General features: G+C 44.2%; 1 protein-coding gene across 1 annotated transcript in view; it reads left to right on the forward strand.

The window, feature by feature from the left end:
• LOC126170917 (uncharacterized) overlaps nt 1-15,608 on the forward strand; it is a 374,584-nt gene that overhangs the window by 291,042 nt on the left and 67,934 nt on the right. The window contains exon 3 of the mRNA XM_049920759.1: nt 1,214-1,252. Coding sequence (XP_049776716.1) covers nt 1,214-1,252 — 39 coding nt within the window. The remainder of the gene's footprint in view (nt 1-1,213; nt 1,253-15,608) is intronic.

Consider the following 15,608-nt stretch of genomic DNA (forward strand, 5'->3'; position numbering starts at 1 on the left):
AAATATTCTCCACCCTTGGTGGACAATGTCAACAACTAGAATGAAATTTTCACTCTACAGCGGAGTGTTGCTGATATAAAACTTCCTGGCAGATTAAAACTGTGTGCCGGACCGAGACTCGAACTCGGGACCTTTGCCTTTGGCAGGCAAGTTCTCTACCATCTGAGCTACCCAGGCACGACTCACGCCCCGTCCTCGCAGCTTTAATTCCGCCAGTACCTCGCCTCCTACCTTCCAAACTTCACAGAAGCTCTCCTGCGAACCTTGCAGGTGCTGGCGGAATTAAAGCTGCGAGGACGGGGCGTGAGTCGTGCTTCGGTAGCTCAGATGGTAGAGCACTTGCCTGCGAAAGGCAAAGGTCCCGAGTTCGAGTATCGGCCCGGCACACAGTTTTAATTTGCCAGGTAGTTTCATATCAGCGCACACTCCGCTGTAGAGTGAAAATTTCATTCTAGAAACAACCCCCAGGCTATGGCTAAGCCATGTCCCCGCAATATCCTTTCTTCCAGGAGTACTAGTTCTGCAAGGTTCTCAGGAGAGCTTCTGTGAAGTTTGGAAGGTAAGAGGCGAGGCACTGGCATACTTAAAGCTGCGAGGACGGGGCGTGAGTCGTGCTTGGGTAGCTCAGTTGGTAGAGCACTTGCCTGCGAAAGGCAAAGGTCCCAAGTTGGAGTCTCGGTCCGGCACACAGTTTTAATCTGCCAGTAAGTTTCAATGTCGACAACGTCTCAGTCACTTCTCGGTTAACTGCTAGCAGTAGCCTGCTTCATCTGTAATACTGACGGCAAAACTGCAGCATTGCCGTGTACTGCAGCCACATTACGGCAATGTTAACAGCAACACTATTACGACCACATGTTGCCGTAAAATATGACCCATGTGAATGCACCTTTAAGGAGAAGGTCTGGTTCGGAAATCAAGAGGCGCAAACATTGCCGAGCAACGATGACCGACGTCTCCCAGAGTGTGGCTAGTACTCTTGAGAACGGCAGTGTGGCGAGTAAATTAGTCGGGAAATATCATCAAAAATATGCAATTTGTATGATCCTTGCAAATGAACCTTTACAAAAAGGGTTGACTTTTCAAGTATTCCCAAAGACGAAACTGGTTTGGAGTAGACAGTGATCGAATCAGGCACAAGACTCAATTTCTGTCTAATATCTTAAAAAAACAAATGTTGATGTGTTTAACAGTCTCTTTATCTTCTTTACAGAGGTTTCGGAGTCGACGCCTCTATGTTCAGAGATAGACGGTACGTCTCACCTCAAAGACATAATTACAACGAAAAGCATGGTCGTTTCTTAGACATTACAATTGCAGCTAATAGGAAGTTTAGATTCCCTGATATTTTTGTTCTAGTTGCACGCATGGCTTTCATAAGTTTTTCTCTGTGATATTGAATGCTGCAGAATATGAAGCTTGATTCATAGCAGTAAACATTAAGGCACTGAGCGCCTATATTCCGTTTTACACTACACTTAAACCTCAGAGCATTGCATGATCTCTTTTCTAAATGTTGTCCACAAAGTCCCGCTACCATTTCCAAAAATCATAACTACAAAGCTATTGGAAATAGAGCACCATGATTTGTGGTAAAAAATTTAGCAACTTTTTTTGGTGTTGCATCAGAATTTAATGTCTGACCCACTCGTCGATCGTAGGGCACAAAGGTGATACTCGATTTCTCCCTATGTAGGTGTCAGCATTGCAGCATCAATAGTTCTGACTGCTTCACTGATTCGTGCGCCAAGGGCAGCAATCATTCTCTGATGTTGTGTATACTGATCCTTGTCAAAACCTCAGAAAAAGAAGTGCCGGGTGGTTATAATTACAAAGCAGCTACTGGCGGAGGACCAGTGACGGTTGTAATTATAGTTGTTGTTATTGTTGTTGTTGTTGTTGTGGTCTACAGTCCAGAGACTGGTTTGATGCAGCTGTCCATGTTACTCTATTCTGTGCAAGCTTCTTCATCTCTAAGTAACTACTGCACCCTACATCCTTCTGAATCTGTTTAGTGTATTCATCTCTTGGTCTCCCTCTACGACATTTACCCTCCACGCTGCCCTCCAATATTAAATTGGTGATCCCTTGAAGTCTCAGAACATATCCTACCAACTGATCTCTTCTTCTACTCAAGTTGCGCCACAAATTCCTCTTCTCCCCAATTCTATTCAGTATCTTCTCATTAGTTTTATGATCTACCCTTCTTCAGCAGTCTTCTACAGCACCACATTTCGAAAGCTTCTGTTTTCCTCTTGTCTACACTGTTTATCGTCCATGTTTAACTTCCATATATGGCTACACTTCATACAAATACTTTCAGAAAAGACTTCCTGACACTTAAATTTATACTCGATGATAACAAATTTCTCTTCTTCAGAAACGCTTTCTTTGTCATAGCCAGTCTACAATTTATATCCTATCTACTTCGACCATCATCAGCTATTTTTCTCAACAAATAGCAAAACTCATCTACTACTTTAAGTGTCTCATTTCCTAATTTAATTCCCTCAGCATCACCCGACTTAATTCGACTACATTCCATTATCCTTGTTTTGCTTTTGTTGATGTTCATCTTATACCCTCCTTTCAAGACACTGTCCATTCTATTCAACTGCTCTTCCAGGTCCTTTGCTGTCTCTGACAGAATTACAATGTCATCGGCGAACCTCAAAGTTTTTATTTCATCTTCATGGATTTTAATTCCTACTCCAAATTTTTCTTTTGTTTCATTTACTGCTTAGTCAATATATAGATTGAATAACATCTGGGATAGGCTACAACCTTGTCTCACTCACTTCCCAACCACTGCTTCCCTTTCGTGCCCCTCGACTCTTATAACTGCCATCTGGTTTCTGTACAAATTGTAAATAGCCTTTCGCTCCCTGTATTTTACCCCTGCCACCTTCAGAATTTGAAAGAGAGTATTCCAGTCAACAATGTCAAAAGCTTTCCTTAATCTATCTTCTAAGGTAAGTCGTAGGGTCAGTATTGCCTAACATGTTCCAACATTTCTACGGAATCCAAACTGATCTTTCTCGAGGTCGGGTGTTACCAGTTTTCCCATTCTTCTGTAAATAATTCGTGTTAGTATTTTGCAGCCGTGTCTTATTAAACTGATACTTCGGTAATTTTAACACCTGTCAACACCTGCTTTCTTTGGGATTGGAATTATTACTTTCTTCTTCAAGTCTGAGGGTACTTCGTCTGTCTCAAGCATCTTGCTCACCAGATGGTAGAGTTTTGTCATGGCTGGCTCTCCCAGAGCTATCACTAGTTCCAATGGAATGTTATCTACTCCTGGGGCCTTGTTTCGACTTAGTTCTTTCAGTGCTCTGTCAAATTCTTCACGCAGTGTCGTATCTCCCAATTCATCTCCATCTATGTCCTCTTCCATTTCCATAATATTCCCCTCAAGTACATCGCTCTTGTATAGATGCTCTATATACTCCTTCCACCTTTCTGTTTCCTCTTCTTTTCTTAGATTTGGTTTTCCATTTGAGCTCTTGACATTCATACGATTGGTTCTCTTTTCTCCAAAGGTCTCTTTAATTTTCCAGTAGGCAGTATCTATCTTATCCCTAGAGATATATGCTTCTACATCCTTACATTTGTCATCTAGCCATCCCTGCTTAGCCATTTTGCACTTCCTGTCGGTCTGATTTTTGAGACGTTTGTATACCTTTTTGCCTGCTTCATTCACTGCATTTTTATATTTTTCTCCTTTCATCAATTAAATTCAATGTCGTTTTTGTTACCCAAGAATTTCTGCTAGCCCTCATCTATTTACCTACTTGATCCTCTGGTGCTTTCACTGTTTTATCTCTCAAAGCTAAGCATTCTTCTTCTACTGTATTTCCTTCCCTCGTTCTTGTAAATCGTTCCCTAATACTCTCCCTGAAACTCTCTACAACCTCTGGTTCTTTCAGTCTATCCAGGCCCCATCTCCTTAAATTCCCGCCTTTTTGCACTTTCTACAGATTTAATCTACAGTTCACAACTAATAAATTATAGTCAGGGTCCACATCTGACTCTGGAAATTCTTACAATTTAAAACCTGGTCCCTAAATCTCTGTCTTACCATTATATAATCTATCTGAAACCTCCGAGGGTCTCGAGGCCTCTTCCACGTACACAACCTTCTTTCATGATCTTATGCCAAGTGTTAGCTATGATTAAGTTATGCTCCATGGAAAATTCTACCAAGCAGCTTCCTCTTTCACTCCTTATCCCCATTCCATATTCACCTACTACTTTTCCTTCTGTTCCTTTTCCTATTATCGAATTCCAGTCCCCCATGACTATTAAATTTTCGTCTCCCTTCACTGTATGAATAATTTCTTTTATCTCATCGTACATTTCTTCAATCTCTTCGTCATCTGCGGGCTAGGTGGCATATAAACTTGTACTACTGTAGTAGGCGTGGGATTCGATCTATGTTAGCTACAATAATGCGTTCACTATGCTGTTCGTAGTAGCTTACCCGCGCTCCTATTTTTTATTCATTATTAAACCTACTCCCGCATTGCCCCTGTTTTATTTTGCATTTATGACGCTGTATTCACCTGTTCCTCCTGCCACCGAACTTCACTAATTCCCACTATATCTAACTTTCACCTATCCATTTCCCTTTTTAAATTTTCTAACCTACCTGCCTGATTAGAGAATCTGACATTCCACGCTCCGATCGGTATAACACCAGCTTTGTTTCTCATGATAACGACTTCCTGAGTAGTCCCTGCCTGGAGATCCGAATGGAGGACTACTTTAAGTTCAAAATGGTTCAAATGGCTCTGAGCACTATGGGACTTTAAAGCTATGGTCATGAGTCCCCTAGAACTTAGAACTACTTAAACTTAACTAACCTAAGGACATCACACAACACCCAGTCATCACAAGGCAGAGAAAATCACTGACCCCACCGGGAATCGAACCCGGGAACCCGGGCGCAGGAAGCGAGAACGCTACCACACGACCACGAGCTGCGGACCTACATTAAGTCCGAAAAATTGTAACCAAGAGGACGTCATCATCATTTAAGCCGCTCGCAGTACCAGCACAGCAAGACCGTTTTGGTTAATGTTACAATGCCCGATCAGTCAGTCATCCAGACTGTCTCCCCTACAATTACTGAAAAGGCATCTTCAGGAACCACATGTTTGTTTGGCCTCTCAACAGATACCCCTCCGCTGTGGTGAGCCTCCACACCAATGGCAAGGTCCATGGTTCGTGAGTGGAGGGGTAATTACACTGTGACAGTGGAACTTGGTATATACGCTAATGCGTTAATGCGGAACCGATTTATGCTGGGAAAGAAGTTAGTTCCAGTTGTACCACCACGTTAAAATATGGCGCTATACACTGTTACTACGACGGTATGTCATTCATGTTGTCATTTGACAAGCCACAACGTGGGTGAACAATTTGGCTATTGGGAAAATTTTCACCTGCCTCGAGATGACTGGGTGTTTGTGTTGTCCTCATCATTTCATCATCATCCAGGAAAGTGGCGAAATTGGACTGAGCAAAGACTGGGTAATTGTACGGGCGCTGATAACCACGCAGTTGAGCGCCCCACAAACCAAATATCATCATCATCATCATATTGGGAAAAGAAACCGTGCGCTGTTAGTGCAACTGTTTTATGTGAAAGGCAGCAATTACAGTGCTGCGTGGTGAGAGTATCGGCGACTGAAAGGTCTAAGAAGAGTCCCGTGTCATTAAATGGTTTAAAGATGATGAAAACGAAATACGAAAACCTGGGTGAGCTTGGGGTGGCACCTGTAAGAGTTAGACGTCCTATCCCGATGGAAGTTATTGATGGGGCTGCTGTTGCTGTGATCAGCTCGTGCCCTGGGTTGTGCTAGTGCTTGTACAGTGATACGAGAATTGTCTATACCACTGTCAATAGAACGGAAAGTTTTGCGATGTATTTTACATTGGTATCCTTACAAGATCCAGACGGTGCAGCAACTGAAATCTCATGATCCACTACAACGTTCTGAATGTGCTCTTCGGTTTCTAGCACGTATCGAAGTTGCTGACATGTGACTGAGCAATCTATTGAATGACGACGAACATTTACACTGCGGGTGAATACACAGAACTGCCGAATTTGGGCTACTGTTAAACGGCGTGTTATGCCGAAGAACCATTGCACTCGCAATATGTGACTCTGTGTTGTGAATACACAACACCGTTACTCTCGAATTGTGCAGCATGTGATTCTTGGTTTGGAAGCGCGCAACCGTGTGAAAACCACTATTTTCAAGCAAAAGAGGACATCACTTCATGTCGCTCGGTCAGTGAAAGAGCTGCTTAATGCAACCTTCCACGAGCGTGTTATCTCCAGAGGTTTTCCAGATACATGGCCTGCAAGACCACCTGATTTGAATCCATGTGACGTTTGGGTCTGGGGATACAGAAAAGAAGGTGTTTATCACAGCCATGTTCGGTCTCTACCCGATCTGAAGACCGGGAACACGTTGCTCAGATTCTACTCCTGCAAGCAACTGTTGATCACGAAGTTTCACGGATGCTGCGTCTCGTAGACGCCTCCGGTGCTTATACTGAAAAAGCTGTGTAAGCAGCGGTTAATAATAAAATCAACATTATGCCTTTCTCACTTGTTCGAGATTTTCTGCTCACATCTAATTCCTAACCCATTACATATACACTCCTGGAAATGGAAAAAAGAACACATTGACACCGGTGTGTCAGACCCACCATACTTGCTCCGGACACTGCGAGAGGGCTGTACAAGCAATGATCACATGCACGGCACAGCGGACACACCAGGAACCGCGGTGTTGGCCGTCGAATGGCGCTAGCTGCGCAGCATTTGTGCACCGCCGCCGTCAGTGTCAGCCAGTTTGCCGTGGCATACGGAGCTCCATCGCAGTCTTTAACACTGGTAGCATGCCGCGACAGCGTGGACGTGAACCGTATGTGCAGTTGACGGACCTTGAGCGAGGGCGTATAGTGGGCATGCGGGAGGCCGGGTGGACGTACCGCCGAATTGCTAAACACGTGGGGCGTGTGGTCTCCACAGTACACCGATGTTGTCGCCAGTGGTCGGCGGAAGGTGCACGTGCCCGTCGACCTGGGACCGGACCGCAGCGACGCACGGATGCACGCCAAGACCGTAGGATCCTACGCAGTGCCGTAGGGGACCGCACCGCCACTTCCCAGCAAATTAGGGACACTGTTGCTCCTGGGGTATCGGCGAGGACCATTCGCAACCGTCTCCATGAAGCTGGGCTACGGTCCCGCACACCGTTAGGCCGTCTTCCGCTCACGCCCCAACATCGTGCAGCCCGCCTCCAGTGGTGTCGCGACAGGCGTGAATGGAGGGACGAATGGAGACGTGTCGTCTTCACCGATGAGAGTCGCTTCTGCCTTGGTGCCAATGATGGTCGTATGCGTGTTTGGCGCCGTGCAGGTGAGCGCCACAATCAGGACTGCATACGACCGAGGCACACAGGGCCAACACCCGGCATCATGGTGTGGGGAGCTGATCTCCTACACTGGCCGTACACCACTGGTGATCGTCGAGGGGACACTGAATAGTGCATGGTACATCCAAACTGTCATCGAACCCATCGTTCTACCATTCCTAGACCGGCAAGGGAACTTGCTGTTCCAACAGGACAATGCACGTCCGCATGTATCCCGTGCCACCCAACGTGCTCTAGAAGGTGTAAGTCAACTACCCTGGCCAGCAAGATCTCCGGATCTGTCCCCCATTGAGCATGTTTGGGACTGGATGAAGCGTCGTCTCACGCGGTCTGCACGTCCAGCACGAACGCTGGTCCAACTGAGGCGCCAGGTGGAAATGGCATGGCAAGCCGTTCCACAGGACTACATCCAGCATCTCTACGATCGTCTCCATGGGAGAATAGCAGCTTGCATTGCTGCGAAAGGTGGATATACACTGTACTAGTGCCGACATTGTGCATGCTCTGTTGCCTGTGTCTATGTGCCTGTGATTCTGTCAGTGTGATCATGTGATGTATCTGATCCCAGGAATGTGTCAATAAAGTTTCCCCTTCCTGGGACAATGAATTCACGGTGTTCTTATTTCAATTTCCAGGAGTGTAGAAACATTACTGTACGTATATCTTGCATTCTCAGTGCCAGATTTGACATACCCTCATACAAACAGTGTAAAGAGCCAGATTTGCACCTGGTGGTCAAAAATGGAACTTATTTTTCCCAGCGTAAATCGGTTCCGCATTAACGCATTATCATATCTACACAGTTTCGCTGCCATGCGATGATTACAGGCCGCACTGTACCTCTGTGAGCAGCTACACTTTAATTATAGCCTGCCAATATAATGGCGTGAGGGCCATGCGACGGCACCGTCTCAACCCATCCACCTCTCCCGATGTGTGTTATTCAGCATATCCCGCACGTTCAAACTCCACTGTGAGGGCGCACCGTCATGCTGGAAGACGATGGACGGCTGCAACTCTTCAATTTGTGGTGCCAGGAACTGTTTGAGCAAGAGCAGGTAAACATTCCCATACCAGACATTAAGCTTCCGCTGCCTGCCCGGTCATCTGTGTGGTCTAACGCACTGCCTTCAGGGTGGGAAGGCGTGCCGGTCCCCGCCACGAATCCGCCTGGTGGATTAGTGTCGAGGTCCGGTGTGCCGGCCAGCCTGAGGATGGTTTTTAAGGCGGTTTTCCATCTGCCTCGGCGAATATAGTTTGATTCCTCTTATTTGTTACACTATGTCGGCAATTGCTGCGCAAACACTTTCTCCACATCTGGTTACACCATAATTACTCTACCAAGCAAACATTGGGGTTACACTTACCTGGTGTGAGTCGTTCCCGGGGGGGGGGGGGGGGGGGGGGGAAGGGGCGGGGTTCCACTGGGGGCCGAACCGCATAATCCTGGGTTCGGTGTGGGACGGCGGAGGGTGTATGGACTGCTGCTGTAGCCTGTTGTGGATTTGTGTACCACTGAGGGCTATAGCGGGGACGAAGCCTCTCCGTCGTTTCTAGGTCCTCAGTTCCATAAAATACAATACAATCTTCTGGCTATCACGGATATATTGACGGGTTTTTTGTGTTTGTTTCGAAGCCCCAAATGTGAATGTTGTGGCGATTAAAATGTTCAGAAATGTGGAATGTTGCTTCATCTGAAAACAGGCACCTTTCTAGGTAGTTATTGTCAACATTCATTGAGAAAAGCAAGGAACACGTAAATGCGTACCGCAAAGGAGACTTGTTTGGATGAAATGATTGGACCATATGGACTTCGTGAGCAAAAATTCGTAACTGCTTGTGTAACTCTTCACGGGTAGTTGATCTTGCTTCCTGCAATTCGTGCGATGCACGACGAATTCACTTCGAAAGGCTGCGTTAAAATGAAATTTGCGTTCTGTCATCACGTGCTTGAGACACAAGGGAGCGTCCACTTCGAGGAAGCTATATACCAAAGTTTGTCTCTTTAAGGATTTCGAACGGCGTCGCTATGCTTGTCTTTGCCAGTGGTGGCCTCCCATAATGACGTCGATAATTCCGTAAAATCGTTGTCATATATTTGGATTCTGCATAGCAGATGACACGCTGCTCATTCTCCTAGTCTGTTAGACAAATCTGCAACACAAGACAAAGAAAGAAAATCTTTGAAAGCTGCTATACGTTTTACAACAGACCACACTTCTCTATCTGTAACGGCTTGCAAGTTCGGTTTTTTTTGAAATGGTAGCGTGAACTTGTGGGCATCCAATACAATTATGGTTATATCTGCTGCTTGTGCATCAATAAATAGCTTTTTCATTGCTAGGTACATGATATCGTGACTTTTATCTGTTACTGCTGAGATTAAGATTGTTCAATGCCACGTGGTGACAAACATGAAAGAATTCCTACCGCAAGTGTCAAAAAATCGCATAGATCGATATAAAGCTCACCATTCTCCTTTTCGTATTTTTCCATTTTACTAATGACAGCTATTTTCGTACATAATTACAGTTTGTTGATTATAAATTTAGTGTCAACTTCATGATACTCTGAATAATTAAATAAACATACTTTTTCACGTTACAGAAACTGTGCATTGTAAAACCTTTCTATATCAGCTACTCGAGCTCAACGTTTGATCAAAATACAGGATTTCAGCTTCATTTACTGATGGCAACATTAAGGATCCATTCTCCTCAGTCAGCCTATAAAATAAGTGATTTTTACGATTTTATGTTGGAAAAACTAATGGCGCAATTAACATAAAGCTTTTGCAAATAATTTATTATTATTATGTGCGATTGGTCCCATACGGATCACGCAAAGCTTTTCCGATTCAATTTTTTTAATTCTCCAAACTTCTCTCATTCTTTCCCCATGAATTCTCTTTCTTTCCTCTGTCCATTTTGTCCCCTGTCTCTTGCAAACTTCATTCTCGGGTTGTACTTTCCAACTATCGATTTTTTGCCTGTATACATTTCTGTTTATAACTTCTGAAGAATTTATTTGTGCATTTGCTAGATCTGTTTTGGTTTCTTTTATCCAGGGTATGGTTTTCAATTTTTCAATGTATATTAAAATTTTGTGGGAGAGTCTGGGTGTTGGGAGTCTGTGGATATGACCGTAAAATTTTAGTCTTCTTTTCCGGATGTCTGCGGCGAGGTTAGATAATTTTTCTGTAGTTTTCCGAGACTGTAACCTGTATCCATCTTCAGTTCTTTTTGGGCCAAGAATCTTTCTGATAATTTTGCGTTCCTCTTTCAGGATGCCTTCCAGGTCGCCTTTTCTATGGAGTGTGAGTGTTTCGCTGGCATATAGTGCTTCGGGCTTGATTACTGTATTGTAGTGTCGTATTTTTGAGTGAATGGAGAGACATTTTTTATTGTAGATGTTGTGGGTTTTCCAGTATGCTCTTTTCAGTTTTTGCAGTCGAACTTTTTGTGCAGTTTTCTCTCCCCCTGTGGGTTCTAGGACCTCGCCTAAGTATTTAAAGACTGGAACTCTCTCAATTTGTCCATATTTTGTAGTCAGTTTTTGAGTTTCAAATTTTGAGCAGATGAATTTGGTTTTTTGGAAGGAAATTTGTAGCCCAACTTTTTCGGCGCATTCTTTGAGAATGTCTATCTGTTTAATTGCTGTGGTCTCGTTTTCTGCTAGAATGGCCACGTCATCTGCAAATGCCAAGCATGAAATTTTAATACCATCTTTCGATCTTCCTCGTTGTATAGGCTTCCAGTAATTTTGATTCTTCAGTTCTTTTTCCCATTCTCGGATGACTTTGTCTAAGACAAGGTTGAAGAGGAGTGGAGACAAGCCGTCACCTTGTCTGACGCCGGTTTTGATCAGGAAGGGCTCTGATATTTCACCCAGGAATTTTATCTTAGAAGTTGTGTTTGTGAGCGTTTCTTTGATAAGGTTTAGGGTTTTCGGATCGAGTCCTAGCTCCTCAAGGATAATAAAGAGAGATTGCCTATCGATTGAATCATAAGCCTTTGCGAAATCAACAAAGGAACAAATGATCGGACTGTTTCTGACTGCTTTGTATTTTAGTGTTGTCTTCAAATTGAAAATTTGTTCTGCACGGGATCGGTGAGGGCGAAAGCCAGCTTGGTATTCACCAATACTGTGTTCGAGTTGTTCTTGTGTTCGTTGAAGAAGACAAGCTGAGAGGATTTTATAAGTGACTTGGAGAAGGGAGATTCCTCGATAGTTGTTTATATCTGCCATGTCTCCCTTTTTATGCAGTGGATGAATTAGGGCGCATTTCCAATCTTCTGGTAGTTTTTCTGTCTGCCAAATGTCTGTGATGATTTGAGTGAGTTCTTTAAGGGAATTTGGTCCAAGATTTTTAAGTAGTTCTGCAGTGATATTATCTTCTCCGGATGCCTTGTTGTTTTTCAGTCTATGAATATGTCTTTGGATCTCCTCTAGTGTAGGTGGTGGGGATTCTGGATTTGTGTAGACAGCAGTTTCTTGAGGGAATCTTGAAGAAGGTTCAGGGCAATTGAGGAGTCCGGAAAAGTATCTCGCCAGCTCCTCACAATTTTCCCGATTTGTGAGCGCTAGTTTTCCATCTGGTTTTCTGAAACATAGATTTCGTGAGCCGTATCCATTGATTCTCCCAGCAAAGGTCTTATAGAAGTCTCGTACATTATAGTTACGGAAATTTTCTTCAATAGCCTCACACTGTTCCTTGAGGTACTTCCTCTTGACTTGTCTGATTGTTTTTGCCACTTGTCTTCTGGTGTTGTGGAAGTGATCTAGATTTTCTGGGGATTTTTTACTGTTATACTTCAGAAAGGCTTTCTTTCTTTCTTCCAGCGCTTTTTCACATCCAGAGTCCCACCAGGGGTGTTTTGTGTTCTTTTTCAATGGGATCAGTTCTTTTGCCTTCTTTGTAATTTTTGTTCGAAATTTTTCCCAAGAGTCAGCTGGTTCCTTTTCCCACTCCTCCTTCAGATTGGTTTCTTTGATTGTTCGTGTGTCAAATTTCATCATGTGTGTTTTCTTCGGATAGAATTTTTTTGGGGTGAATTTCACTTTAATGCGTGTTAAGTAGTGGTCTGAGTCAATGTTCGCCCCTCTGCGGACTTGGACATCATGGATCTCTTTCTGTACGAAATAGGAGATGGCAATGTGGTCAATCTGATATTCGCCGATCTCTTGTATGGGGGACCTCCAGGTCTTTTGTTTTCTAGGTTTTTTTCTCAAAGATGTAGACATTATTTTTAGATTATTTTGTTGGCATAGTTCAATATATCTCAGTCCGTTTCTGTTGGTGAATCTGTGTGCTGGATATTTTCCTACAGTTTTTTGGTGTTCTTTCTCTCTGCCAATTTGTGCATTGAAATCTCCCATTAAGATTTTGATATCATCCCGGGGAATTTTGGCCATGACATCTTCAAGTTTAGTCCAGAATTTTTCAGTTTGTAGTTGGCGTTTTTTGTTGTCTATGTTTGTGGGTGCATGAACATTTATCAATGTGTATTTCTTGTTGGCGCACTGGATACGCATGGTCATGAGGCGATTATTTATGGAAGAGACCTCTCTAATTGAGCCTAATATATTTCTGTGCACCGCAAATGCCATGCCCAGGAGTGGCGTACCATTGGCAATTCGTTTGTCAGTCTTGCTCTTGAAGATGCGATAGTTTCCATAGTCTATTGTATTTTCATCCGTGAATCTAGTTTCTTGTAACGCTAAGATTTTAATTTTTTGTTGGTCTAGCTCTGTTACTAAGTTGTGTAATTTTCCAGGTTGAATTAGGGTCTGAATGTTAAAGGTACCAATGTACATGGGAACCTTGGGACGAAGTTTGCTTGAGAACCCTGATCGTGATGGCCCGGGTTCCCCAGAATCCGAAAACCCAGTTGTCGTCTGTCGACGAGTGGATTGGTTACCACCTGGGGTAATTCTGTCATTACTCTCACGAATCATGATAGCTTGTAAGTTTTGGTCCAGTGTTTCCACTGGGTGTTTAGAACCAGGGATTGTCAGTTCCTGGAGCATATAATACAGCCGCACCTACTAGATGGACAGACGCTGACCTCGCTGCCGCTCGACTCGAGTACAGACGCATTGAGGATTTGGAATGTGAGATTTTTTTTCAAGGTTTTCTCCTATAGATCCGCCGTGTTCTGCGTTAACAGGGTCACCTCGTGTAGGATGTGGCTCTTCACCACGCACGGACGGTCTTGGACGTAGCTTCCTCAGAGGCACAGGTCTTGCATACCTCCTCAGCTCATCTCTGGGTTGGTGAGGACCAGTACTGAGTCAACCCCAAGCAAAGGTGTTACCTCTACCAACCACCTTTATTTATTATAATTTATTGATTCCTGGTCATCATTTTCTGACTTTTTTAAGGAAATTCACTCATCATTAACACATGGATAGGTAGAGGCGGCCTGCACGTTGCCTGATCTCAATCCTTTTCATTCCCCAAAAATTTTAAAAGCATTTTTGAAACACCCTGTATACTATGTGATCCAAAGTATCCGGAAACACCTCTGAATGCGAAAGATGTCACTGGAGGCGGTCCCGCCATTGTAAAAGAAGTAGGAGAAATCTGTGTTGTCAGTAGAGAAGCAGTAACAGCAGAATGGAGATCGGTGACTTGGAACGTGTAGTCGTTGAATGTCACTTGAGGAACGTCCGCCCCCGGTAGACGACCGCCGGCACGGTAGCTGCTCGTCCTCTGTATTAAAAAACTGAGTAAAGCACTCAACGATCAACTTGAACGGATGTCTTGTGACGCCCGCCCAGACCATACGCACCGAACAACACCGAACAAAATTTTAAAAAAAGAGTGGTCAGCGCGACAGGATGTCAATCGTAAGGGCCCGGGTTCGATTCCCGGGTGGGTCGGAGATTTTGTCCGCTCAGGAACTGGGTGTTGTGGTGTCCTAATCATCATCATCGACGCGCAAGTCGGCGAAGTGGCGTCAAATCTGAAGATTTGCACCAGGCGAACGGTCTACCCGCCGGGAGGCCCTAGTCACACGACATTCACATTTTTTTTACTTAAGGAACAAATACTTCAGGGACATTGCAATCCCTCTAGAGCTGCCCAAGTCTTCTATTGGTGACGTGAATGTGAAGTGAAAACACGAAGCAGCAATCGCAGCTAAACCAAGACCAGACACGTGTCGTGTGCTGACGTACTGGGACCGCTGAGCGCTGTGGATGGTGATAGTAACAAAATTGGATGAAATCAGCGGAAAGAATCACTCGTGAGTTCCCAAGCGCTATCAGCAGTCCAGCTACACAATGACTGGGGATATGGCAGTAAAAAAAAAAAAAAAAAAACAGGGTACAGTCGTCGAGAAACTCCTTGTATGTCACACATTTCTGCAGTCAGTGCTGAATGGCGCTTGAAGCGGTGTAAACAGTGACGACATTGGACAGTAAATGATAAAGGTGGGATTTGGAGAGATGAATCACGCTATGAGGTGTGGCTGTCTGATCGAAGGGTCTGGGTTTGTAAAATGCCTGGAGATCGTTACCTGTCATCATATGTAGTACCAACAGCGAGAGGAAGAGAAAGGCGGCATTACGTCGGAAGGGTGGGCGGGGGTTCGTGGTTAGTCTGTGGTCCCATACTTTGCTTAAGAAAATAGTAAATTCGGAAGCATACGAAATTTAACAGTGTAACATGGCACCCTGTGCTAAAGCAGCGTCTGTAGACAGTAACATTGGTAAAATAAACTATCCTGCCTAGAATCCAAACCTGAATACAATAGAAAACTTTTGGGTTGACTTAGAACGTCGACTACGTCCCAGATCCCAGCATCGGTCGTCACTGCCTTCACTGGTTTCGGCTCTTGAGATAGAATGGGCTTCCATTCCTCCAGACATTCGTACATATCGTTGAAACTGTCCCCAGCAGAGTTCAAACGATCATAAAGGCAAAGGGTGAATACATGCCATATTATAAGGAGCATTCAAATGAAACCCAGTCACTAATGTAAAGTAACGATAACGATTCTATTAACTCATAAATGTACTTATACACACTACACATTCTCAAAAATAGTCGCCAAAACTGTTGGCACATTTATCCCACTGCGACACTAGCCGGTCGATTTCGTCCTTGAAGAAGCTAGTAGGCTTCTACCGGAACCAGGCCTGGAC

This window comes from Schistocerca cancellata, chromosome 1 (assembly GCF_023864275.1).
Source record: "Schistocerca cancellata isolate TAMUIC-IGC-003103 chromosome 1, iqSchCanc2.1, whole genome shotgun sequence".
Classification (NCBI taxonomy): domain Eukaryota; kingdom Metazoa; phylum Arthropoda; class Insecta; order Orthoptera; family Acrididae; genus Schistocerca; species Schistocerca cancellata.